The sequence below is a fragment of the Somniosus microcephalus genome, chromosome 33 (genome assembly GCF_052327205.1).
Source record: "Somniosus microcephalus isolate GS21.2 chromosome 33, FLI_Smic_1.0, whole genome shotgun sequence".
Classification (NCBI taxonomy): domain Eukaryota; kingdom Metazoa; phylum Chordata; class Chondrichthyes; order Squaliformes; family Somniosidae; genus Somniosus; species Somniosus microcephalus.
Window position 1 is genome coordinate 4,778,119 of NC_141019.1, and position 27,831 is coordinate 4,805,949.

At 47.1% G+C, this 27,831-nt stretch overlaps 1 protein-coding gene across 1 annotated transcript in view; it reads left to right on the forward strand.

Annotated features, from left to right (window-relative positions):
- Positions 1 to 27,831, forward strand: part of pou6f1 (POU class 6 homeobox 1) — a 159,237-nt gene that overhangs the window by 88,095 nt on the left and 43,311 nt on the right. The window contains exons 6-8 of the mRNA XM_085972615.1: positions 16,131 to 16,303; positions 18,412 to 18,525; positions 26,623 to 26,841. Coding sequence (XP_085828741.1) covers positions 16,131 to 16,303; positions 18,412 to 18,525; positions 26,623 to 26,841 — 506 coding nt within the window. The remainder of the gene's footprint in view (positions 1 to 16,130; positions 16,304 to 18,411; positions 18,526 to 26,622; positions 26,842 to 27,831) is intronic.

Here is a 27,831-nt window from a genome sequence, read left to right on the forward strand (position 1 = left end):
GACTCTGGAACAGTACCCATGGATTGGCGGGTAGCTAATGTTACCCCACTGTTCAAAAAGGGTGGTAGAGAGAAAATGGGGAATTACAGACCGGTAAGCCTGACATCGATAGTGGGGAAAATGCGAGAGTCCATTATAAAGGATGTAATAGCAGAGCACTTGGAAAAAAGTGACCGGATCGGACAAAGTCAACATGGCTTTACAAATGGTAAATCGTGCTTGACTAATCTACTGGAATTTTTTGAGGATGTAACTGGTAAAATAGATAAGGGAGAACCAGTGGATGTGGTGTATTTGGATTTTCAAAAGGCTTTCGATAAGGTCCCGCATAAGAGATTAGCATGTAAAATTAAGGCACATGGGATTGGGGGCAAGGTATTGACTTGGCTAGAGAACTGGTTGGCAGACAGAAAGCAAAGAGTTGGAATAAATGGCTCTTTTTCCGAGTGGCAAGCAGTGACTAGTGGGGTACCGCAGGGATCGGTCCTTGGACCCCAGCTATTCACAATATGTATTAATGATCTGGACAAGGGAACTAGATGTAATATCTCCAAGTTTGCAGACAACACAAAGCTGGGTGGGCATGTGTGCTGTGAGGAGGATGCCGAGAAACTCCAGTATGATTTGGACAGGTTGGGTGATTGGGCAGAAGAATGGCAGATGCAATATAACGTGGATAAATGCGAGGTTATCCACTTTGGTGTCAAAAACAGGAAGGCAGATTATCATCTAAATGGCAATAGATTGGGAGAAGGGGAAGTGCAACGAGACCTGGGCGTCCTTGTGCACCAGTCGCTGAAAGTAAGCATGCAGGTGCAGCAGGCGGTTAAGATGCAGCTACTTGTAGACCGCATTGCGGCGCTCGAGCTGCAGGTGGATGAATTTTGGAGCATGCGCGATGCTGAGAGGGTCGTGGATAGCACGTTTAGCGAGTTGTTCACACCTCAGGGTAGGGCTGCACAGGGGGTGACCATCAGGCGGAGCAACAGAGGCAGGCAGGAAGTGCAGGGAACCCCTGCGGACATCCCCCTTTCAAACAAGTATACCAAGTTGGATACTGTTGAGGGGGATGACTCACCAGGGGAAGGCAGCAGCAGCCAGCTTCCTGGCACCAGGGACGCTTCTGCTGCTCAGAAAGGGAGGAAAAAGAGTGGGAGAGCAATAGTGGTAGGGGATTCTATCGGAACAGATAGGCGTTTCTGTGGCCGCAAACGTGACTCCAGGATGGTTTGTTGCCTCCCTGGGGCCAGGGTCTGGGATGTCACTGAGCGGCTACAGGGCATTCTTAAGGGGGAGGGGGAGCAGGCAGAGGTCGTGGTCCACATTGGGACCAACGACATAGGAAGGAAGGGGGATGAGGTCCTGCATCAAGAATTTAGGGAGCTAGGTAACAGATTAAAGAGCAGGACCTCGAAGGTTGTAATCTCTGGATTACTCCCAGTGCCACGTGCTAGTAAGTATAGGGATGGGAGGATAGAGCAGATGAATGCGTGGCTAAAGAGTTGGTGTAGGGGGGAGGGTTTTACTTTCCTGGATCACTGGGCCTGCTTCTGGGAAAGGTGGGACTTGTACAAGTCGGACGGGTTGCACCTGAACCAGAGCGGGACAAATATCCTTGCGGGGAGGTTTGCTAGCACTGTTGGGGGGGGTTTAAACTAACTTGGCAGGGGGATGGGATACAGAGGGGAGCTGAAATAGGGGGTGATGTGCTGCCAAATATAGAGGAAAAAAACAAGTCAGCTTGGTAGACAGGGCAAATATATAAGGGCAAGGCTGGATGGCATCTATTTTAATGCAAGGAGTCTTGCAAATAAGGTGGATGAACTGAAGGTGTTGATAAACACATGGGAGTATGATATTGTTGCTATCACGGAGACATGGTTGAGGGAGGGGCAAGACTGGCAGCTCAATATTCCGGGGTACAGAATCTTCAGGCGAGACAGAGGGGGAGGTATAAGAGGAGGGGGTGTCGCAATATTAATTAAGGAGTCAATTACTGCAGTAAGGAGGGATGATATATTAGCAGGTTCCTCTAATGAGGCCATATGGGTGGAGCTTAAAAACAAAAAGGGGGCAAGCACTTTGCTGGGAGTGTACTATAGGCCTCCAAACAGTCAGGGGGAGATAGAGGAACAGATATGTAGGCAAATCTCAGAGAAATGTGCAAATAATAGGGTAATAATAATGGGGGATTTCAACTTCCCCAATATTAACTGGGATAGTCAGAGTGTGAAAGGCTCAGAGGGTGTAGAATTCTTAAAGTGCATCCAGGAGAGCTTTTTGAGCCAGCATGTAGAAAGTCCTACAAGAGAGGGGGCGGTACTGGACCTAATTCTAGGGAATGTGGCCGGCCAAGTGGAAAAAGTGCTAGTAGGTGAGCACTTTGGTGATAGTGACCATAATATGGTAAGATTTAAGGTGGTCATGGAAAAGGACAGGGATGGGCCGGAAATAAAGGTTCTAAATTGGGGGAAGGCCGATTTTAATAGGATAAGGCAGGATCTGGCCAAAATGGACTGGGATCAGCTACTTGTAGGAAAATCCGCATCGGAGCAATGGGAGGCTTTCAGAAGGGAGATTGAGATCATACAATGGCAACATGTTCCCGTAAAGGTCAAGGGTGGTTCCAAAAACCGCAGGGAACCTTGGATGTCAGGGGATATACGAGAATGGATTAGGAAAAAAAGGAGGGCTTTTGGTAGATACAAAAGGCTAAAGACGGAGGAAGCCCTAGAGGAGTACAAAAAGTGCAGGGGGATACTTAAAAAAGAAATTAGGAGATCAAGAAGGGGCCATGAAATAACACTGGCGAGCAAAATAAAGGAAAATCCTAAGATGTTTTATAAGTATATTAAGGGTAAGAGGATAACTAGGGAAAAAATAGGGCCCATTAGGGACAAAAGTGGAAGATGTAGGAGGGGTTCTAAATGAATTTTTTGCATCTGTTTTTCACTATGGAGAAGGACGATGTAGACATAGAAATAGGGCGGGGGGACTGTGATATGCTCGAACATATTAACATCGAGAGGGAGGAGGTATTGGCGGTTTTAGCTGGCCTAAAAATGAATAAATCCCCAGGCCCAGATGAAATGTATCCCAGGCTGCTGTGTGAGGCAAAGGAAGAGATTGCGGGGGCTCTAACACATATATTCAGGACCTCTCTGGCCACAGGGGATGTGCCAGAGGACTGGAGAACCGCTAATGTAGTACCATTATTCAAGAAGGGTAGTAGGGAAAAACCGGGGAACTACAGGCCAGTGAGCCTAACATCAGTGGTAGGAAAATTATTGGAAAAAATTCTGAGGGACAAAATTTGTCTCCACTTGGAGAGGCAAGAATTAATCAGGGATAGTCAACATGGCTTTGTCAAGGGAAGATCATGTCTGACTAATTTGATTGAATTTTTTGAGGGGGTGACTTGGTGTGTGGATGAGGGTAATGCAGTGGATGTGGTATACATGGATTTCAGTAAGGCCTTCGATAAAGTCCCGCACAGGAGACTGGTCAAGAAGGTAAGAGCCCATGGAATCCAGGGTGCCTTGGCACATTGGATACAAAACTGGCTTAGTGGCAGAAGGCAGAGGGTGATGGTCGAAGGTTGTTTTTGTGACTGGAAGCCTGTGGCCAGTGGGGTACCACAGGGATCGGTGCTGGGTCCCTTGCTGTTTGTGGTCTACATTAATGACTTGGATATGAATGTAAAAGGTATGATCAGTAAGTTCGCGGATGATACAAAAATTGGTAGGGTGGTAAATAGCGAGGAGGGTAGCCTCAGTCTGCAGGACGATATAGATGGGTTGGTCAGATGGGCGGAACAGTGGCAAATGGAATTTAACCCGGAAAAGTGCGAGGTGATGCACTTTGGGGGGACTAACAAGGCAAGGGAATACACAATGAATGGAAAGACCCTAGGCAAGACGGAGGGTCAGAGGGATCTGGGTGTGCAAGTACACAGATCCCTGAAGGCGGCGGAACAGGTGGATAAGGTGGTAAAAAAGGCATATGGGATACTTGCCTTCATTAGCCGAGGCATTGAATATAAGAGCAAGGAGGTTATGATGGAGCTGTATAAAACACTGGTTAGGCCACAGCTGGAATACTGTGTGCAGTTCTGGTCGCCACACTACAGGAAGGATGTGATCGCGTTAGAGAGGGTGCAGAGGAGGTTCACCAGGATGTTACCAGGGCTGGAGCGCTTCAGCTATGAAGAGAGACTGGGCAGATTGGGTTTGTTTTCCTTGGAGCAGAGGAGGCTGAGGGGGGACATGATTGAGGTGTACAAAATTATGAGGGGCATAGATAGGATGGATGCTGAGGAGCTTTTTCCCTTAGTAGAGGGGTCAATAACTAGGGGGCATAGATTCAAGGTAAAGGGCGGGAGGTTTAGAGGGGATTTGAGAAAGAACTTTTTCACCCAGAGGGTGGTTGGAGTCTGGAACTCACTGCCTGAAAGGGTTGTGGAGGCAGGAACCCTCACAACATTTAAGAAGCATTTGGATGAGCACTTGAAATGCCATAGCATACAAGGCTACGGACCAAATGCTGGAATATGGGATTAGATTAGACAGGGCTTGATGGCCGGCACGGACACGATGGGCCGAAGGGCCTCTATCCGTGCTGTATTACTCTATGACTCTATGACTCTATGAGAAGGCAAATGGTATGTTGGCCTTTGTAGCGAGAGGATTCGAGTACAGGAACAAGGCTGTCTTGCTGCAGTTGTACAGGGCCTTGGTGAGGCCACATCTTGAGTATTGTGTGCAGTTTTGGTCGCCTTATCTGAGGAAGGATATTCTTGCCATGGAAGGAGTGCAGCGAAGATTCACCAGGCTGATACCTGGGATGGCGGGAATGACGTATGAGGAGAGATTGTGTCGATTGGGCTTGTACTCGCTGGAGTTTAGAAGAATGAGAGGGGATTTCATCGAAACTCATAAAATTCTAACAGAACTAGACAGACTAGATGCTGGAAGGATGTTCCCGATGGTCGGGGAGTCCAGAACCAGGGGTCACAGTCTAAGGATAAGGGGTAAGCCATTTCGGACAGAGATAAGGAGGAATTTCTTCACCCAGAAAGTGGTGAACCTGTGGAATTCTCTGCCAAAGAAGGCAGTGGAGGCCAATTCATTAAATATATTCAAGAAGGAGTTGGATATATTTCTTAAGGCTAAAGGGATCAAGGGATATGGAGAGAAAGCAGGAACAGGGTACTGAATTTGGATGATCAGCCACGATCTCATTGACTGGCGGAGCAGGCTCGAGGGGCCGAATGGCCTACTCCTGCTCCTATCTTCTATGTTTCTATGAGCCCCAATTTTGTTTAATAACCTCTTGTGTGGCACCTTATCGAATGCCTTCTGAAAATCCAAATACACCACATCCACTGGTTTCCCCTTTATTCTGCTAGTTACAACCTCAAAAAATTCTAACAGATTCATCAAACACGATTTCCCTTTCATAAGTCTGTGTTGACTCGGCCCAATCCTATTATTATTTTCTAAGTGCCCTGTTACCACATCCTTAATAATAGATTCTAGCATTTTCCCTACTACTGATGTCAGGCTAACTGGTCTGTAGTTCCCCATTTTCTCTCTCCCTCCTTTCTCAAATAGTGGGGTTACATTTGCTACCATCCAACCCGCAGGAACCGTTCCAGAACCTATGGAATTTTGGAAAATGACAACCAATGCACCCACTATCTCTATAGCCACCTCTTTCAAAACCGTAGGATGTAGGCCATCAGGTCCAGGGGATTTATTGGCTTTCAGTCCCATTAATTTCTCCAGTACTATTTTTTTACTAATACTAATTTCTTTCAGTTCCCCATTCTCGCTAGAGCCTTGGTTCTCCACTATTTCTGGGAATTTTTTTGTGTCTTCTTCCGTGAAGACAGACACAAAGGCCGCGATTTTGCTGGCGCTCGGGGCGGGTTTGGAGGCGGGTCAGGTGGTAACATTTTTTTAAATGATGGTGGGTTCCGATCCCGCCGTCAACCCGCCTCTGTGCAACTTTGCCAAAGGCGGGCTCACAGACTCCCGTTCGGTCCCGCCACCAAGCGGTGGGATAGGCACTCAAGGCTTGTTAACTGCCTGGATAATGCCATTTTGACAGTTGTTTTACATTTTGCCAGTTTTTCTGCATGTTCCACGTCGTTCCCAAACTGCGCCAGCTGATTGTGTCGGGTTCACAAGTGGCTGCCTTCTTGACAGCTGCAGCTCCAGCATAAAAATGAAGCTCTCAACAAGGATCAGTTGCAAGTGGCAGAACTTTGTTTTTTCAGGTCTTGGAAAACTTTTTGCAGGTCTACTGATCTTGGCAGTGGTGAAGCTGAGATCCATCTCCACTGTGACCTCCTGGGAAAACCCTCTCCCCACATTGACAGAGTGCTTCTTCAACGGAGATATCGACCAGCAGCATGGGAACCATTTATTTCCTTTCATCCTGGTCCTCAGATTCAGAGGACGAGCAGCCGCGGCAGCAGCAGAACCAGGCACAACAGCAACAGCAGGAGCGCCAACCTGCTGCACAGGGCAGAAGGCGTCAGCGCAGGGATGCACGTCGCCGCAGGAGATACCCCCAACACAGGGTTTACAGGCCGAGGATGACCTTCCTCAACATGACTGAGCAGCAGTGCCAAAGGAGGCTGAGACTCTCGCGAGAGGTAGTCGCTGACATCTGCGCAATGCTGCACCAACACTTGGAGCCCAGAGGAGCAGGTGGACACCCCTTACCAGTGGCTGTCAAAGTCACCACCGCCCTCAATTTTTTTTGCTTCAGGGTCCTTCCAGGGCTCATCAGCGGCATCTCCCAGTTGGCCGCGCACACTTGCATCACGCAGGTAACCGATGTCCTCTTTGCCAAGGCGCACAATTACATACACTTCTCGACAGATCAAGCAAGTGTAACCGCGCATGCGGTTGGCTTTACAAATATGGCAGGCTTACCAAGGGTGCAGGGCGTCGTAGACTGCACACATGTGGCCCTTAGGGCACCCCATCACAACCCAGCTGTTTCTGTCAATCGCAAGGGCTTCCACTCCCTCAACGTGCAGCTGGTGTGTACTCACAGGAAGGACATTTTGCATGTTTGCGCGAAGTACCCTGGCAGTTGTCATGACTCGTTCATCCTGCGGCAGTCTAGTGTGCCTCCGCTCTTCAATCCACCAAACCAACTTTCCGGGTGGCTACTTGGGGACAAGGGCTATGCCCTGAAGACGTGGCTGATGAAGACGTGGCTGATGACGCCGTTGAGGAGGCCATCCAACGAAGCTGAGGAGCGCTACACTACCAGCCACATTTCGACCAGATCCATATCGAGCAAACTTGCTGAAGATGCTAGTCAGATGCCTTGACAGATCAGGTGGAGCCCTACAGTATTCAGCAGCCAGGGTCTCCAGAATCGTCGTGGTCTGCTGTGCACTGCACAGCATCGTGGCTTGCAGCTGCCTGAAGAACAAGTGGCTCAGCGCATAGCCTCCTCAAATGAGGAGGAGGAGGAGGAAGAAGACCTTGCGGAGCCAGATGCGCCAGTTCCAGCAGCACGCGAGCACATTGCTGCCCGTGATGCAAGGGATGCACGAACCTCATAGTTCCCCAACCCCGCACAGCCCGCTTCTACCTCCTTCCCAAGATCCACAAACAGGACTGCCCTGGTAGACCCATCATTTCAGCCTGTTCTTGCCCCACGGAACTTATCTCTTCCTATCTCGACTCTATCTTTTCTCCCCTTGTCTAGTCTCTTCCCACATACATCCGCGACTCTTCTGACACCCTCCGCCACTTTAACAGTTTCCAGTTTCCTGGCCCCAACCGCCTCCTTTTCACCATGGACGTACAATCCCTCTACACCGCCATCCCCCACCAGGATGGCCTGAGGGCGCTCCGCTTCTTCCTTGAACAGAGGCCCAACCAGTCCCCATCCACCACCACCCTCCTCCGCCTGGCTGAACTTGTTCTCACATTGAACAACTTCTCCTTTGACTCCACTCATTTCCTCCAAATTAAAGGTGTTGCTATGGGTACCCGCATGGGTCCTAGCTATGCCTGTCTTTTCGTGGGATATGTGGAACACTCTTTGTTCCAGTCCTACTCGGGTCCCCTCCCTCACCTCTTCTTCCGGTACATTGATGACTGTATCGGTGCCGTTTCCTGCTCTCGCCCTGAACTAGACAATTTCATTCACTTTGCCGCCAATTTCCACCCTTCCCTCACCTTCACATGGTCCATCTCCGACTCTTCCCTTCCCTTCCTCAACTTCTCCGTCTCCATCTCTGGGGATAGGTTATTGACCAACATTCACTACAAGCCCACTGACTCCCACAGCTACCTGGACTACACTTCCTCCCACCCTGCCTCCTGTAAGGACTCTATTCCATTCTCCCAGTTTCTCCGTCTCCGCCGCATCTGCTCCGATGATGCCACCTTCCACACCAGTGCTTCCGACATGTCTTCCTTTTTCCTCAACCGAGGATTCCCCTCTACCGTGGTTGACACGGCCCTAAACCGTGTCCGTTCTATCTCCTGCACTTCTGCCCTCACCCCTGCCCCTCCCTCCCGGAACCACGGTAGGGTTCCCCTTGTCCTTACCTTTCACCCCACCAGCCTCCACATTCAACGGATCATCCTCCGCCAACTCCAACGTGATCCCACCACCAAACGCATCTTCCCCTCCCCTTTCAGCATTCCATAGGGACCACTCCCTCCGAGACACCCTAGTCCACTCTTCTACCACCCCCAGCACCCCTTCCCCTTCGCCCGGCACCTTCCCGTGCAAGCGCAGGAGATGCAACACCTGCCCTTATACCTCCCCCCTTCCCACTGTCCAGGGCCCCAAACACCCCTTCCAGGTGAAACAGCGATTTACTTGTTGTACTTGCAATCTAGTATACTGTATTCGCTGCTCACGATGTGGTCTCCTCTACATTGGGGAGACCAAACGCAGATTGGGTGACCGCTTTGAGGAACACCTCCATTCAGTCTGTAAGGGTGACCCTGAGCTTCCGGTCGCCTGTCATTTTAATTCACCGCCCCACTCCCACTCGGACCTCACCGTCCTCGGCCTCTTGCATTGTTCCACGGAAGCTCAGCGTAAGCTCGAGGAACAGCACCTCATCTTCCGATTAGGCACTTTACAGTCTTCCGGACTCAATATCGAGTTCAACAATTTCAGATCATAACCTCGGCCCCTTTTATATTTTTATATATTTTTTATCCACACCTTTGGTTTGTGCCTTTTCCTTTTTTTTCTCTCCCACATGGCAGCTGTCTCTCATTCTGCCAGCGCGTTTAACACTTCATCTAGAGCCATCTTTTGTCTCTTTACCTGTCCTATTACCATCTCGTCTCGTCTTGAATATCTCTTAATGCCTCTTCACCTCTCAGACCTTCCCTTTTGTTCTTTCATCCCCTCCCCCATTTCCCAGCCCCCAAACTGGCCTTTTAATCTGTTTCATTTCCTGCTTTTTTCTCAGTTCTGAAGACGGGTTTTGACCTGAAACGTTGACTCTATTTCTCTCTCCACGGATGTTGCCTGGCCTGCTGAGTTTTTCCAACGTTTTCTGTTGCACTAATCTTTGCCAGATTCACTTAAGTAAATGAATCAAACAAATGTGGCTGGCACCTTCTCAACACACCATACACAATGTACAAGAACCTGTGGGTTCCTAGCACTCTCAGCACCATCATTACAAATGCAAGTCGCCCTGAGCCCTCAATGTTGAACTTCCATTTCCGAGATCACATAGGCCAGAGCTTCAACTGTTTGCCATCGCTTCTGTTTAATCCATTCACAAAAGGATGACAATGTCAAATATTAAAGAAAACAAAAGACAACAGAACAGAACACCCAAGTGACTACCCTTGTGACTAATTGTGCTTTATCTTCCTCTTACGCGTGCTTCTACGTGGTGCTTCCCCTGTGGCTTCAGCAGATGTGGAGGCACCTTGCTCACTTTCATGCTGCTCCTGCTTCGACACCTTTGGCGGGCGTCCTCTGGGTTTGCGAGCCTGTGAGAACTCGGCAACAGTCTGCTCCTCCTGCGTCTGTGCAGGGGCTGAGACGCCCATCTCATTTGGGTGAGGACTCTGGTAGGGCTCTGACCGAGGGCTACTCAGTGGCATGGGAGTGAGCGCGCTTGGAGAGGAGCCCACACTTCCTTGTTGCCTGCCACCAACATCCCTCTCATGGGTCAGCCCCACTTCAGTGCTAGCCAGTGGCTTGACAGCACCTTGCTGCACATCAGGGGGTCATGAGGACCCGTATCTGCACTGGCAGTCCTACTCAAGAGGACTTCCATGAAGCTCTGGTTTCTCTGCTCAATAGCTGCCCATCGCTCCTCCAGAGATGTCAAGTCTATTCTGAACATTCACCATGTTTTCCTGACTCTGGCGACTTATTTCCTCCATAACCGTAGCCATCCTTTCCACTGAGGTAGCCATCCTTTCCACGGAGGTTGCCATCCTATCCGTGTTGGTGCGTTCATGCACCATTGCCTCCACAAAGGCACTGCTCATGTTAGACATGGACTCCTCCGTCCTCTCCACACTTGCAGTAACCCTGGAGACAAAACCTACCAGAGACTCCTGCACCTGTTCCTGGAGTTCCAGCACCGCTCTCTTTCTGGATGGACCCGGAGGCACAGGGTCCACATGTAGCTGAGCAGAGCTGGGAGTGCCCTGTGGCCTCCGATGAGGACTCTCCACTGCTGTCCCTGTCTCCACCAGCTGCTGATGCTCACTTTTGAGCTGTGATATACCAGGTGACAACACTACTCTATCTCCCGAAGGTCCCATCGAGGTGTGCGTATCTGCGCGGGTGCTGGGTGCGCTTAATTCTGCTGACGCTGCGCCCTCAGAGGTTGCAGGTTCCTCTGAGGAGTCTTCTGGTTCCGGCTCTTCCTCCTGGACAGTGGGGAGGGGGACTGTCGATGGTCCTGTGGGGGAGTAAACGCATGAGTTACACATGTGATATTAATGTAGCATACACATGGAATAGTGCAGATCATCATATGGCATCTGATGCTCTTACAGATTGACTTATCAGTCACTCGTGCAATGTAAATGAGAGAGATGCAAATCTATTCTGTCACCAGCTTGCTCTGCTGCGCCCGTCTGACTGTCCCCCACTTCCAGATCATCATCGCCTCCGATTATTTTGAGGGCAGCCTCCTCAGCATTGGTCAAAAGGGCAATTGAAGGTGGCCCTCCTCCTGTCCTAGCCCTCTCCCTCTTATTGTGGGCTCTCTTTTCCTGCAATGAGGGACACAAGTGGAGTTTGAGTGAGAATGATGGAGTGAGTGTAGAGAGTACAGAGCATAGATGCTTAGAAGGAGACAAAGATGGAGTGAGGTGCCAATACCAAGGGCCCTCCCTGTGCGTTGTTAGTTGTTGGCATTGCATAACAGTGATCGGGAGTGTGAGGGCAGCATAGTCGAATAGTGAAGTGATTGTGTTCATAGAGTGAGAGGGATGGTTAAGGGTGCAGGGGTTGTAAGGGTAAAGTGGGATGTGTAGGAGGAGGTTGACAATGCAGAGTGCTGGTGATGAGAGGAGAAGGGGAGCAGAATGAGGCTCAAGCTGATGGTATACTCACTTTGGCTGATCTTACAAGGTCATTGAACCTCTTGCGGCACTACAACCATGTTCTGCTGCACACAGACCTGGAGGTGACATCCCGTGCCAGATGTAAAGGTAAAGTGGGATGTGGAGGAGTCGGTTGACAATGCAGAGTGCTGGTGATGAGAGGAGATGGGGAGCAGATTGAGGGTAATGGTAATGTTATACTCACTTTCCCTGAGCAGACCAGGTCATTGAACCTTTTTCGGCACTGCACCCAGGTTCGAATGCACATCGATCTCGAGTTGACCTCCTGCGCAATTTGCAGCCACACAGCTTTGGTCTGCTGTGGTGGCTTCTTCCTCCCAGAGGAGGGGAAGAGTACCGGCGGAAAGCGGAGGTGGGACCGGGACCCACCGACCACCTGACCTGCACCCACCCCGCCACCAATGATAAAATCGCGGCCAAAGTATTTGAATATAAGTTCCCTTAAGAAATTACCAGATAAAATTTTCAAAAGTTCATTATTTACGGTTTCTAAATTTTTATATAAGGAAAAACTCCTTAAGCCTCAAAAAAGGCTCAAGAGAAATTCTTTTAACTGAATTTTCTGCAGGAATGGAAAGACGAGCTTTACCCATCTATGGACTGCATATTGACTGATTAAAATACAGAAATTAAATTCTCAAAGCTTTATTTTATGATAACATTTATTTAAATGTATTAACAACTGCATCTTTCGGTTATGAACTCCTCAACAACAGACAACACACACCCATGATCATGCTTTTCTTGATGGTTAGAAAATAAAATAAAGAATGTTCATCGAGAATGCATTGATGAACTGCAAGGGCTTCCAGCTTGCCTGTGTCCATCTGCAAAGGATCATGCAGGTGAATACCCACTTCCAAGACAGCAGTTATGCTACCTTTATTTTAAGGCAGTCCATCTCATGCAAGGTTGGCTCATAGGAGACCACCCTGGCTTATGAACACTTAATGGCAACTGGATACAGCTGCTGAGCGCAGGTATAATGAGGTGCCTCATCCATGCGAGCCATTATTGAACACACCATAGGAACGGTGAAGCAAAGATTGCAATGCCTTGACAGATCAGGGGGTAACAGTGCAAGTGGACTGGTGGACAGCTATTTTTATTCCTATATTTAAAAGGGGAGATAGAACAAGTCCAGGGAACTACAGACTAATTAGCTTAACATGGGTGGTAGGAAAGATAATGGAATCCTTAAACAAAGATGTAATAGACAAACATCTAGAAACCAAAAATATAATAAAGAATAGCCAGCACAGATTTCAAAAGGAAAGGTCATGCTTGACCAACTTCATTGAATTCTTTGAAGAAGTAACAGAAAGAGTAGACAAGGGTAATGTAGTAGATGTAATATATTTGGATTTTCAATAACCACAATCTGAAATTTAAGTGGTCCTTCACCTCTGTACAGGGGTAGTTGCTGGGATAGCCTGGCCCTATTTGCTTTCTCACATAAAGAAAGAAAGAATTTATATTTATTTAGTGCCTTTCACAACCTCAGAACATCCCAAAGCACTTTACAGCCAATTATGTACTTTTTGTAGTGTAGTCACTGTTGTAATGTAGGAAACGCAGCAGTCACGTGCAGTTATTGGAAGGGATGGGGATGTGCACTCTCCAAGCCTCTTCAAGGAAGAGGAGACAATGAAGCTTAAGACCTTAATGGCAGCAGTCTGAGCAGTCATGAGTGATGCAAAGACTGGCCTTTTCCATGGGAGCCTGTGTTGATGTCCCTGGTGTTACCATATGTTCAGCGATGGACTGCAAACTTTCTATTACATGCATCAACATAGAACATGTGTGGTGAAAGAGCTCAGCACGCTCTCCAATGACTCTAGCATCTTTGATACTCAGAAATCATTATTCTTTTTAAAAACAAGTCCCCTGAGGTCTGGATCCCTGTCTATATCAGCTCAGGATGGACGTGAGCTGACTTCCGAACAGCTGGTTCCTGATCTTTTGTTGCCACTGTCACCTGCTGATTCTCTATGTATCACTCAGTGTGCTCCCCTCAAGCTCACTATCAACAGCTCTGCAGTGGATATACAGTACCTTGCTGATGCTTTGCAAGGTTAAATACTGCTTTTAGGGACACTGCATGCTCTCAGGTACAACTTCCTTTGGCTCATTGGCCCCCAAAAGTAATTTTCTGCAATACAAGTTGCATATAAAAGCTGCATGAAAATTGATTCTGTATTAATGCTCAACTTGTACATGTAGTAACTTTAACGCAATGAATAACTTCCACTCTCAACTCTTTCTGTGTTGACGGCAGGAAAAGCAATCATCCCTCAACTGGTAGGGGTGAAAACACATGACATTTAGCCCTCTGACTCTTGGATCTTGTGTTGTTTAAATAAATATGAAATACGTGTGGTTGACATGGACTAACAAGCCTGTGGAAGACAGTTTAATGTCTGGCATCATATCAGCTAAGCGATCCAGTTCAGAGTCACTCTCTGGCCTTTTCTTGACATAAGCATTTTGAAATAATTTGTAACTCGTCAAAGAGAGGAAATCTAGATCACATGGCAGAGTGATTCTGAATGGTAAACCTCTCTACCATACTGTCATTTGAAGCTGTACCAATTATTTATAATAAATTGAGTACGTAATGTAATGTCTGCTAATAAGGAAGCAATAGGCAACATGCATTATTGGCTGAGGTTGTGGTAAATCCAAGGCCGCGATTTTCCCTACCTCGGCGGGTCCGTGGCGGGCAATGTCGGTGGCGGGTCCCAGCCCGCTCCTGTCTCCATCCCGGCCTCCGACATAACTTTCCTCTGATTGGGCTTGTTAAGCCCACCAAGCGAGTTTCCCGGCCAATTGAAGGAAGCAGATCTGATGACGTCATTTGATGACGTGTCATCAGCCGATTTCCTTAAAGGGACCATGCGCAAATTTACTTTGACATTTGTGCTGTCAGTGTTCTACAGCATTGAGGTGCTGCAAACTGACAAGCACTGCACTGCACAGCTGCACCCAGGCTCTCCCATGACTCCCTCCATAGTCAGAGCACGCAGGGAGGTTCTTTTCCCTTCCAATGGGCAGAAGAGATCTCCCCAGGAGACCAACGCAGCCTGGTTGCACATTGCACAAGCAGGGATGTGGTCAGGAGGACCAGGCTACAGTGGCGCAAACCTTTCAATGATCTCAGTAGATCATGAAACATTACTGCAAAGCCACACTTAACCCATCCTGCTGTGCCACTCATCATATCCCCATCACTCTGCCTTCCCTACCCTACTCCTGCACATCCTTACTCACACCAACTTACCTTGCACCTCCACCCATCTCTCTCTATCTACATTATCACTTCCCCATCTCACTAGCCACCCCTCACATTCACCTTCATCCTAGTCCAATCATACCAACTAACAACACACAAGGGTGTAGGCACTTGTGTGTTTTAGCCAATGTTCATGTGAAGTTTCTGTTAATGTGCTGTTAAACATTGAAACCTTTATTTTCAACACTTTGCGTTCTTGGACAGATTTGTGTGCACCTTTGGAAGTGGCTTAGTGAGTTGCAGTGAATGGTGAAACATAACGGTACCCCCAGCAATGCTGATGAGTGTGAAAGGAATGGCTTGGGCATTGTAGGGATGCTTTATGTTGTTGGTGTGGGGTGGTGCTAACCTGGCGCATCATATGGCAGCCAGGGTGTGCAGCGTCAAGTGAAGTAAATGTAGCCATGGTGAGGCCATCCCTGGCGTCCCGGGCAGCAATGTGGCCGGGTGCTGATGCCCTCTGCCCTGTGCAGCATCAGGTGATTGCAGAAAAGGTTGATGTGGTTGTTGGTGCTGCTGGTGTGCCTGGTGATGCTGGTGTTGGGGCTGACCGTGGTCAGATTCTGAGGACCAAGGTGAGAGAATATAAAGTGCACCCATGCTGATGGAATAGATGGCAGGTGAAGTAGGGATGACAAGTGATCTGTCAATGGTCAGAGAGGTAATGAAGTCAGACTGGATAGAGACTTGTGTAAATACTTGCAGCATTCTGAATCTGTTGTGGAAATGCAGTTTAGAGAAGTTAGTGGTTAAGGGAACATTTCTCAATCAGCTGGGAGCTTTGACTTGACATTTGAAGCTTGTCAACTTATCAGCTGATTCAATGGCAAGTGACCTCCCACCTCAGCTTCACAGATGAGGTCTCGGCACAGTGGGGAACTGGTGGGTGACCTGTCAAATTCAAAAAGCTGGGAAAAAAAGCATTGTTAAGTGGCTGTAAACAAGCCACTAATGATTTGAATTGGGCCCCCCGCCGCTGCCGATCGGGCCTGCTCAGCGCTGACAGACCCGACATCGGGAAATGCAGGGGTGCGTGTTTTGACAGCGGGTTCCTGACCCGCTGTCAATCATTTTAAATTTCACAGCTGACCCGCCACCCATCCTGTCCAATGAGCGCTGGCAAAATCGCAGCCCAAGAGTGAGAAGCTTCTCTGTTATTCGTAACAGTATTATTTTGGATTTTTAAATTTTGTGTCTGATTCTGAACAATAGATTTTTTTTTCCTAATTCTCTTGCAGCTGCATCATTGTTGAATACCACACTCCAGCCTGCACAGCTTCAACAGGTCTTACAACCTCAGCCCACTCTACAGCCCCTTCCTACAACTGCTGTACCTCTGAAACAGCCGGAACCACAAACCCAGATCACTTCCATCCACACAGCACAAGGCCTGACTTTAAACCCCACAATAGTGAGTTACTCCAATGTATACTGCCTCTTGTTATATGTGGAGAGGGACCAGTGGTGATGGAATCATAAAACAATATTTTTCACTGCAGTGTATATAATAGTGATAATTGCCTTATGAATTCTAATAATTCAGATTTTTTTCTTGATTATTTAATCACTTTTGCACATGTTAAAATACTATTTTTAAAGAGCTTGGTTTATATCTCACTGCTTTTATGTTTATACTTTCAAAAATATTTGTAATCATTCATTTTAAAAAAAAATTATATTTTGACTATTTTGTGGCTGAGACTTTGGCTTAAGTTCAGGTATCTTCAGTATTAGGTGGCAGAGACATATCTACAAATCTATTTCCATAACTAACCTTTGTGAGCACTTCCTGACTGATTATAGCAGAGAACTTAACTGACACTCTGCTAAAATACTGTTCTGAAACTGAATGGAACAAAACTACCGACGGCGGTGTTTAGAATCATAAGAGGAACACACGGAGGAGACACCGCATTGCCATTAAAGCAGCTTTCTCAAAGAAACAATTTAATGACTTCCTGAACTGGAAGGGAACTGTTTATAATAGTCCCTTATTGTAACTAGGATGGCATAACTAGCTCGTAGATTCTTAAGCACAGAAAATAAAAGGGGCAGGGGAATTAGGTAAGCATCTGAAAAATCAAAGAAAACCTACCTCTAAATGTTCTTACATTCTACATGCAGAGTTCGAGGAGCGAATACAAAGAGAAGTCTTGCAATACACACAACAGCAGGGGTGCAGCAGCAAGTCCGATACTGCAGGATACATTGGAAAATGAGGAACTGTAACAGTAGGAGAGGACAACCAAAAAGATTCAAAGGCATAGGAGGAAAACCATTAAGACCCACTATTACCCTGTGTAGCATGAGTATCATATATGTGTCAGCTATCTGGACCTCAGTGAGGAACAGTGTTTCTGGAGGCTGTGCCTCACCAGGGACCCATCAGTAATCTGTGTCATCTTCTGGAACCAGCTAAGAAGCAAAATCCAGATGGCACTACTATTGAGATTGAATAGACTAAACTTAAAAGTCATCAGTCCTTTCCAGCAACTGCCAGGAGACACCAGTAGAGCCAGCCACTACCCCATTCAGCAAATGGCTAGACAGACCCAATTTGTTGAGATTTGTGGCTTTCCTAGGGTACAAGGCACATTGACTACATCCACATTGGCATTTGTTCACCTGGAGGTAATGTCCTTCCTTTTATCAACAGAAAGGGTTACTATTCCATTAATGTGCTGATGGTATGGAACTATAGGCACAGAATTATAAAAGTTAATGCTCATTTTCTGGGCATGCTCATGACGCATACAGCTTGATGTGATCAAACTTTCCCCAACTGTTCCATGAAGAAAGTAGAATGCAACTTTGGCTGTTGAGCGTATGATGACACAAATTCACCAGGCAGAAACATAGAGTATTTCTTTGGGTTCTTCAAAGAACAATTCCAATGTTTGGACCACTCGAATGGTGCCTCACAGTCGGCTCCAGAGAGAATTGACAGAATTATCATAGCTTGTTGTATGTTGCACAATATTGCAATTGAAAGACAAAGATACTTGTGAAGAGGAGCAACAACAATCCAGGCCCCTGGAAGAGGTAGAACATTAACCATCTGTAACAGAGCAGCCAGTGCCCAAAGCAGGACAGATGCATCAGGCAATCATCAAGGAACTTTTTCTCTTCAGACCTGCACAGGGTCCTTGTAGCATTCCAAAGTACATAATTGAATATATTATCAGTGCATTTTTTCTTAAGTTAACCTGATATTCTCTGAGTTTGTTTTGCATAATACAATAGTGTACTGTGGTCTGTTTTGCATACCACTACTAAATGAGGCCCCTGGTGGAAGGAGTAGATATGGAGGCTTGCTGCAAGGTCTCCTTCATACCTTCTTGTGATTCTAAATGCTGGGAATACACAGTAGGTCCATTAGCATCTGAAAGGGGAAAGGATAAATTAAGAATCTGGAGTTGATTACTATGAAATTTTGTGCATACCTTATGTATTTTCATTCCATTGATTTTTATCACTGTTTTTCATATCAGGACAACTTTTTTTTCCCTCTCCCGATAGCTCAGTAGTCAAACTTCACTTGTGGGCTCTTTGACTGCTACTCCAGTTATTGCAAATGCTGTGCCCAGCTTCCAAGGAATTACGAGTCAGATCATAACTAATGCACAAGGACAGGTAGGTCTGCTCCAGATCTGAAGCTTGTTAAATGTGTTTGCATGATTATAAACATTTCTTTGTTGCAGAGGAAAGTTGAACATGATATCTTAACGTTAAGACAATCTTTTTTGTCTGATCGCTGTATGTACTACTATCAGCAAAAGCCACCTGTGTTTAGGAGACTGCATAACCTGCTGAGACATCAAAGCCACATAAAAGCATGAAAACAAACACAAAATATAACTAATACCTGTTTCTTAGAAATGAAATAAAACATGCATATTAGCAACAGCTTAGGTTAGAGTTCGCCTGTCGTCATTAGCTTTATTTTATTCATTCAAGGGATGTGAACATCGCTGGCAAGGCCAGCATTTATTGCCCATCCCTAATTGCCCTTGAGAAGGTGGTGGTGAGCCGCCGCCTTGAACTGCTACAGTCCCTGTGATGAAGGTACTCCCACAGTGCTGTTAGGGAGGGAGTTCCAGGATTTAGACCCAGCGACGATGAAGGAACGACGATATATTTCCAAGTCAGGATGGTGTTTGACTTGGAGGGGAACTTGGAGGTGATGGTGTTCCCATGCGCCTGCTGCCCTTGGCCTTCCAGGTGGATGAGGTCGCGGGTTTGGGAGGTGCTGTCGAAGAAGCCTTGGCGAGTTGCTGCAGTGCATCTTGTAGATGGTACACACTGCAGCCACGGTGCGCCGGTGGTGGAGGGAGTGAATGTTTAAGGTGGTGGATGGGGTGCCGATCAAGCGGGCTGCTTTGTCCTGGATGGTGTCGAGCTTCTTGAGTGTTGTTGGAGCTGCACTCATCCAGGCAAGTGGAGAGTATTCCATCACACTTCTGACTTGTGCCTTGTAGATGGTGGAAAGGCTTTGGGGAGTCAGGAGGTGAGATACTCGCCGCAGAATACCTAGCCTCTGACCTGCTCTTGTTGGCACAGTATTTATGTGGCTGGTCCAGTTAAAGCTACAAGTTAAATATGGGGACCCAAGGGACGATTACTCAGGTTATAAGAATCGCAAGTACAACAACAACTTGTATTTATATAGCACCTTTAACATAGTAAAACGTCCCAAAGCGCTGCACAGGAGCATTTTAAGACAAAAAAATTTGACACCGAGCCACATAAGAATAAATTAGGGCAGGTCAAAGAGGTAGGTTTTAAGGAGCGTCTTAAAGGAGGAAAGAGAAGTAGCGAGGCGGAGAGGTTTAGGCAGGGAATTCCAGAGCTTAGGGCCTAGGCAACAGAAGGCACGGCCACCAAACGTTGAGCGATTATAATCAGGGATGCTCAAAAGGGCAGAATTAGAGGAGCGCAGATATCTCGGGGAGGGTTGTGGGGCTGGAGATGATTACAGAGATAGGGAGGGGCGAGGCCATTGAGGGATTTGAAAACAAGGATGAGAATTTTGAATTCGAGGTGCTGCTTAACCGGGAGCCAATGTAGGTCAGCGAGCACAGGGGAGATGGGCGAATGGGACTTGGTGCGAGTTAGGACACGGGCAGCCAAGTTTTGGATGACCTCAAGTTTACGTAGGGTGGAATGTGGGAGGCCAGCCAGGAGTGTGTTGGAATAGTCAAGTCTAGAGGTAACAAAGGCATGGATGAGGGTTTCAGCAGCGGATGAGCTGAGGCAAGGGTGGAGACGGGCGATGTTACGGAGGTGGAAGTAGGCAGTCTTTGTTATGCTACGGATATGTGATCAGAAGCTCACTTCAGGGTCGAATATGACACCAAGGTTGCGAACAGTGTGGTTCAGCCTCAGACAGATGTTAGGGAGAGGGATGGAGTCAGTGGCTAGGGAATGGAGTTTGTGGCGGGGACCGAAAACAATGGCTTCGGTCTTCCCAATCTTTAATTGGAGAAAGTTTTTGCTCATCCAGAACTGTGTGTCGAACAAGCAGTCTGACAATTTAGAGACCGTGGAGGGGTCGAGAGAAGAGGTAGTGAGGTAGAGCTGGGTGTCGTCAGCGTACATGTGGAAACTGACTCTGTGTTTTCGGATGATGTCGCCAAGGGGCAACATGTAGATGAGAAATAGGAGAGGCCAAGGATAGATCCTTGGGGGACACCAGAGGTAACGATGTGGGAGCGGGAAGAGAAGCCGTTGCAGGTGATTCTCTAGCTACGATTAGATAGATAAGAATGGAACCAGGCGAGTGCAGTCCCACCCAGCTGGACAACGGTGGAGAGGCGTTGGTGAAGGATGGAGTGGTCAACCATGTCAAAGGCTGCAGACAAGTCAAGAAGGATGGAGTGGTCAACCGTGTCAAAGGCTGCAGACAAGTCAAGAAGGATGAGGAGGGATCGTTTACCTTTGTCACAGTCACAAAGGATGTCATTTGTGACTTTGATGAGAGCCGTTTCGGTACTGTGGCAAGGGCGGAAACCTGATTGGAGGGATTCAAACATGGAATTGCGGGAAAGATGGGCATGGATTTGGGAGGCAACAACACGTTCAAGGACTTTGGAGAGGAAAGGGAGGTTGGAGGTCGGAGGGATCAAGGGTTGGTTTTTTGAGGAGAGGGGTGATGATGACAGATTTGAGGGAGAGGGGGACAGTACCTGAGGAGAGAGAACCGTTAACAATATCAGCTAATATGGGAGCCAGAAAAGGAAGTTGGGTGGTCAGTTTGGTGGGAATAGGGTTGAGGGAGCATGAGGTGGGTCTCATGGACAAGATGAGCGCAGAGAGGTCATGAGGGGAGATCGGAGAGAAACTGGAGAAAGATGCGAGTTCAGGGCTAAGGCAGGGGGGATCCTTAGAGGAAGTTTGGCCCAGTGGGCTAGGGGACGGACAGGAAGTGGCAGAAGCAGCTGAACGGATGGTCTCAATCTTAGAGACAAAGAAATCCATGAGCTCCTCACACTTGTTGTCGGAGGTGAGGGTGGAGGAGACAGGGGAGAGGGGTTTAAGAATACAGTTAGTGGAGAATAGGCGCCGGGGTTTATCTTTGCATTCCAGAATGATTCTGGAATAGTGAGCAGTTTTGGCAGACAAGAGCAGGCCCCGATAATGCTTTGTGTGGTCCAGCCAGATCTGGCGGTGAATGGCGAAACCAGTTGTCTGCCATATCCGTTCAAGTCTGTGTCCCTTGGACTTAAGGGAGCGAAGATGAGAACCGTACCAGGGGGAACGGCCAGGGTGAGAGAGGGTAATTGTTTTAATAGGGACTAGGGCATCAAAGGTGGTGGTGAGGGTGTGGTTGAGCAGATCGGTAGCTGCAGGAATGTCATGGTGAATGGAGGGCCAGAGGCTGGACAGTTGGGATTTCATAAGTACAGTTGTAAGAGAGATGGGAGAGAGTTTTTTCCAGGGGCGGACACAGAGGAAGTAGGGTTGGTGTGTGGGGGGGGGGGGAGGGGGGGGGGCGGGGCTGTGTGGAAGGGGGATGTGGGTGGAGAGCGATATGAGGAAATGGTCAGAGATGGCCTTAGATCTGTGATTGACACGATGGGAGTAGCGAGGCCACGAGAGACGGCAAGGTCGAGGGGGTGGCCGTGAATATGGGTTGGGGAGGTTACATGGAGGGAGAGATTAGGGGAGGATAGGAGGCGAGTGAACTCAGAGGAGAGAGAGCATGATGGATTGAGATGGAGGTTGAAATCACCGAGGATGAGAAGTCATTTGGTGCAGAGGCTGAGGGAGGAGAGCCGTGAAGGTATCTCAGTAATAACATTTTTATGGTACTTGGGTGGGCGGTAGAGAACAAGAATTTTAAATGAGAGGTGAGAGGGGTGGAATAAGGTGAGATGCTCAAAGGAGGAGCAAGTGCCGGAGGAGGAGGGGGACAGACCAAGGTGTGATTTGGTGATGAGAACCAAACCGCCACCACGGCAGTCTGAGCGTGGCAAGTGGTGGAAGATATAGCCAGGTGGCGGGGGGGTTCATTTAAGGGTAAGGTGTCATCACCCCTCAACCAAGTTTCTGTCAGGGCCATGAAGTTGATGCAATGATCCACGATAAGCTCATGGATGGCAAGGGCCTTGTTCGCAAGTACAGGTTGATTGTGAGTGGTGATGAGGGAGGAGTTCATCACTGGTTTTATCTTCTGATAACTTTAAATTGTCTGCAGATCTGCCCGTTCTCCCTCTATATGTGCAAAATCCGACTTCTACCTCGGCACTGTGACTCACTCTATGAAGATGGGTCCTCAACCTGACAGCTAATCCCAGTTTATTTATTAATGTATCTATGTTTGTAAAATTCTCTGTCTGCTTGTCCATCTTCCCAGATCACCCAGCATACAGGTGTGTGGATTCTTCCTACCTGGTCCAAAAACATCCTGTATCTGCTGAGCCTGTTTTCTCCAAACTGCCTGATTGGACAGTCTCACATTATGTGATGTAGATTCTCTCCTTCCAGCCCAAATAGATAAAGCTCATGGAAGAGTCAAAGAGAAGGGCACTGGACTGGGAAAAGACAACATTCAGTGAGATAAGAAGGGATCTGGCCCAAATGAACTGGGCAGAAAAGTTACCAAACAGAATATCAGATAGTAGTGGGAGATCTTCAAATATGAGATGGAAACAAATTCATCATCACCCTTCAATTATACTCTGCTGGCCTGCAATTTCCCAACCAGCGCTACATGTGAGCGGTGCACCGTGCCAGGAGTGGCCGATTGGGAAGTCAGCCTTGATGTGCAAAAGCCCTTCCTGGTACCTCACCCCAGTCTGGAGGGAGCAAGGAGCAAAGGAACACTTCTGTTAGTAGGAACTGAATAGTCTCTGCATCCCCTTGCAGAAAGTCAGGCTAACCCTGAACCTCTGCAGCAGGAACAATAGATACTTTGGGGTCAGTTGGCAGCCAGGCCAAATCAGCATTAACACAGCAGTAACAGCCTCAAAATTGGGTCAGTAGACTTACTGCCTTGTTAACACCGCCATTCGAGCCACTGCCATTTTTAAAGGGACCTTTCCATGAGCAGCTGGAGAACCCATTTGTTTCAAGCGGTAGGCCTCTTGCTTATGCAAATCGGGGTCCTATGATGTAGTTAGGACCCCAATTGCAACTTTAAGTGATACGTGGATGGAGTGTGCCCACATGACCTCCACCCACGTGACCTCGCATTCAGCAGCCTAACCAGCAGTCCTTAAAGGGACAGCTGCTGGCTGCTCTGAAAACGGCCCAGAAAAATTTCTGGGTTATATTTTGTGATGCCAGGAGTGCTCCTCCTGGCTTCACACAAATACTGCAGGTCACTGCTGGCCCCTTGGTGTTTACCTGATGTGCTGAAACAGGCAGTCTGTGTCATGTGCAAGCTTTATTTCTGTTGCTGATTCCTCCTGCTTACAGAATGGGGGAGGGGGAATACCCCACTTCATTTTAAAATCATGCTGGTGGTTAAAATGCTGGCACAGAGATATCACTAAATGATTGGAGACATTGCTGGATCTGGTGCTGGGGAATGAGGTGGGCCAGGCCGACCAAGTGTCTGTGGGAAAACACTTGGGTACGAGTGATCATCGTATCATAAGATTTAGATTAGCAATGGAGAGGAGCAAGGAGCAATCTAGAGTGGAACTTCTAAACTGGAATAGGGCTAACTTCAATGGGATGCGAAAGGATCGAGCCAGGGTCAAATGGAACCAAAGACTGACGGGAAAAACTGTAACCGAACAATGGGTGATCTTTAAGGAGGAGATGTTCCAAGTACAGGCTAGGTACATTCCAACAAGAGGGAAGGTTAAGGGAACTAAAGCAAGGGCTCCTTGGATGACGAGGGAGATTGAGAAGATGAAGAAACAAAAAAGAGGGTGTATGATGAATGTCAGGTGAATTCTTCAAAGGAGAACCAGACCAAATACAATAAGTTGAGAGGGAAAGTGAAGATGAAAATAAGATTGGCAAACAGAGAATATGGCAGTTAACATAAAAGGGAACCCAAAAATCTTCTACCGGCATGTAAACAGTAAGCGGGTAGTAAGAGGCGGGGTGGGGCCTATTAGGGACAAAGAAGGTGATATTTGCTTAGAGGCGCAGGGCAAGGCTAGAATACTCACTGAGTACTTTGTATCGGTGTTTACTGAGGAGGTGGATTCTGACAAAATATCGGTAGAAGTGGAAAAGGTAGAAGCAATGGAAGGGGTGAAAATTGATAGACAGGATGTACTGGAAAGGCTGGGTACGCTTAGAGTGGATAAGTGGAGATAGTGGAAGGGCTTGCCATAATTTTCCGATCTTCCCTAGATGCGAGGGAGGTTCCTGAGGATTGGAGAGTGACAAATGTGACACCATTGTTCAAGAAAGGGTGTAAGGACAATCCTAGTAACTACAGGCTGGTCAGTTTAACATCAGTGGTGGGTAAAGTTTTAGAAACAATAATCAAGGAAAAAATTAATGGGCACTTGGAGAAGTTTAAGCTAAATAAGGAGAGCCAACACGGATTTCTAAAAGGCAGATCGTGTTTGACTAATCAAATTGAATTTTTTGATGAAGTAATGGAGGATTGATGAAGGGAATGCAATGGATGTTGTCTACATGGATTTCGGAAGGTGTTTGACAAAGTACCACATAGATGGCTGGTTAACAAAATTGAGGCTCATGGAATAGGTGGGTCAGTAGTGGCAGCTTGGATAAGGAATTGGCTTAAGGACAGAAAACAGCGAGTTGTGGTAAATGGCTGTTTTTCAGACTGGAGGATGGTAGACAGTGGTGCTGGGTCAGTGCTGGGACTACTTATTTTTTTGATATATATAAATGACTTGGATATTGGAATACAGAGTAGAATTTCTAAATTTGCTGATGACACCAAACTTGGGGGTGTGGTGAACAGTGAGGAGGATACCAATTGACTGCAACAGGACATAGAAAGGCTAGCAGAATGGGCAGATGGAATTTAATACAGAGAAGTGTGAGGTGATGCATTTTGGCAGAAGGAATATACACTTAATGGCACAGTTTTAAAGCGTGTGCAGGGACAGAGGGACCTGGGCGTTAATGTGCATAGGTCCCTAAAGGTGGCAGGACATATTGAGAGAGTGGTTAGCAAAGCAAATGGGATATTGGACTTCATAAATAGAGGTATTGAGTACAAAAGTAGAGAAGTTATGCTGAACCTTTATAAAGCGCTGGTTAGGCCACAACTGCAGTATTACGTCCAATTCTGGTCACCACACTTCAGAAAGGATGTGAAGGCCCTTGAGAGGGTGCAGGGGAGATTTACCAGAATGGTTCTGGGTATGGGGGATCTTAGCTACAAGGACAGGTTGGAGAAGCTGGATTTGTTTCCATTAGAGCAAAGGAGGTTGAGGGGTGATTTGATAGCGGTGTACAAGATTATGACAGGTTTGGGTCGGTTAGACGGGGAAAGGCTGTTCCCACTAGTTGATGGTACAAGGACTAGGGGACACAGATTTAAGGTTTTGGGCAAGAGATACAGGGGGGACGTGAGGAAAAACTTTTTTACGCAGCGAGTGGTGATGACCTGGAACTCGCTGCCGACGGAAGTGGTGGAAGCGGAGACACTCAATGTTTTCAAGGGGAGACTGGATAGGCACTTGAGGGAAATAAACTTGCAGGGCTACAGGGATAGAGCGGGGGAATGGGACTGACTGGATTGCTCTACAGAGAGCTGGCATGGACTCGATGGGCCGAATGGCCGCCTTCTGTGCCATTATGACTCTGTTTGTGCACAGTAGTGTTACTACTAATAGACTTATTTTTGATTTTATTGCACTCATTCTATAGCCTGATAAAGTTAAGACCAGCACAACAACCTTTATTTCCCAAGTAAAACTCTATGGATAGAAATGGAGGCTCACTTAGCTGCAACTCACATCCCACACTCAAACCACCTCCCCAGAGCAGCCTTCGAAAAACACACTGCTTTCAGCACAAGACAACCATGTAATGAAAGTGAACATACTCCCCATACCTTCCCCCAAATACCATGCAATCAAAATGTAGAAATTAGTGACCTCATTCTATTCAGCTCATTGTTCAAAAATAGACTGATGAAAGTATCTAAATGATATGTCCTAATAAGGTATCCTAATTCACTATGCTCATAAAATCTCACTGTGGCAATGTTCTGATTTTGGCAGCTGTGGTCTTTCTTGTATTTCTCCGTATCCCGTCACTGATAATTGTCATTCTCAAATACAGGTCATAGGAACCCTTCCCTTAGTCATGAACCCAGCAACAATAACAACAACCAATCCAGTGACAGCAGTGCCAGCACAAAGCCTCCAAGTACAAGCAGTTACACCACAGATGCTGCTGAACTCCCAAGGTCAGGTGATTGCAACTGTGATCAGCAACCAGTTTGTGCCAGTTCTGAACCGACAAGGAGTCCCTCTCTCACCTGTAAAGACAACGCAGCAGGTAATGTCTCCTTGGTTTGTTTTAAATACAGTAGAATCTGTTTAATGGGAGCACCAAATGTTGAAATTAAAATTTAAGAAAACTTTGCAAAGTACAGAAAGAACGACTTGTCTTTATGCCCAAGCAAATATTCTATTCAAACTGGATATCGATTACTAGTGCTGTACTGTATATACCGTTCCTTTTGTGAAGTGTACTTAAGTTATTAGCTGTTTCTAATGCACGTGTGCTTCTGTTTTAAAAATGCATTTATTACATGCTGTTTGGGAGATGTAAGACAACCCAACCGAAACTACATTTCTGCAAGCCATCTGCATTTCAAAAATAAAGCCGCTGCATCACCTCTTGCCATAAACAAGCACCAGACATTGCTGCCTCTCAGCATTCTAGAATAACAATACAAAGAAAAACTGCTCTCGCTCATCGGAGCTACACAGATGGGCCGACATAAAAGTGACACGATTTTCAAATGCCACCAAAATCAAACAAGCCTCCCCACCGAAACCATCTCCCAATAACCAGTACACGTGCATCCCCCATCCTTGCATCCTGGTCAATGACCAAAGTAGCCCATGACACCACAAGCACTACAATAGCTATCCCTGAGCATTTTTGGAATTGCCATTATACACTATTCCACATCACAAGGGGGAAAAAACATAAAAGCCAGACCAATCCCTCAGTCGTAAGTTCCTAACGCAGATGTTTCTTTGGAATATTTTAACTATACCACATAAAAGTTATACAACTAGAACATTGCAGATAAAGTTTGTTGAATACCATGTTTATTCTACTTTGAAGGGTGCTGTACAATTCCGTTTCTCACTTGCAATCCCAGCTTCCTTTCCTGGTGAAGCAAGTGTTGGACTCAACCACTTTATTTGCAGTATCTTTTTTACAATGTATGCATACAGGGTATGCCATTTCCCTGCAACATGCTTTGAAGTAAACGCGCCAATATCTCTACAACAAACAATAAATGAATCGTAG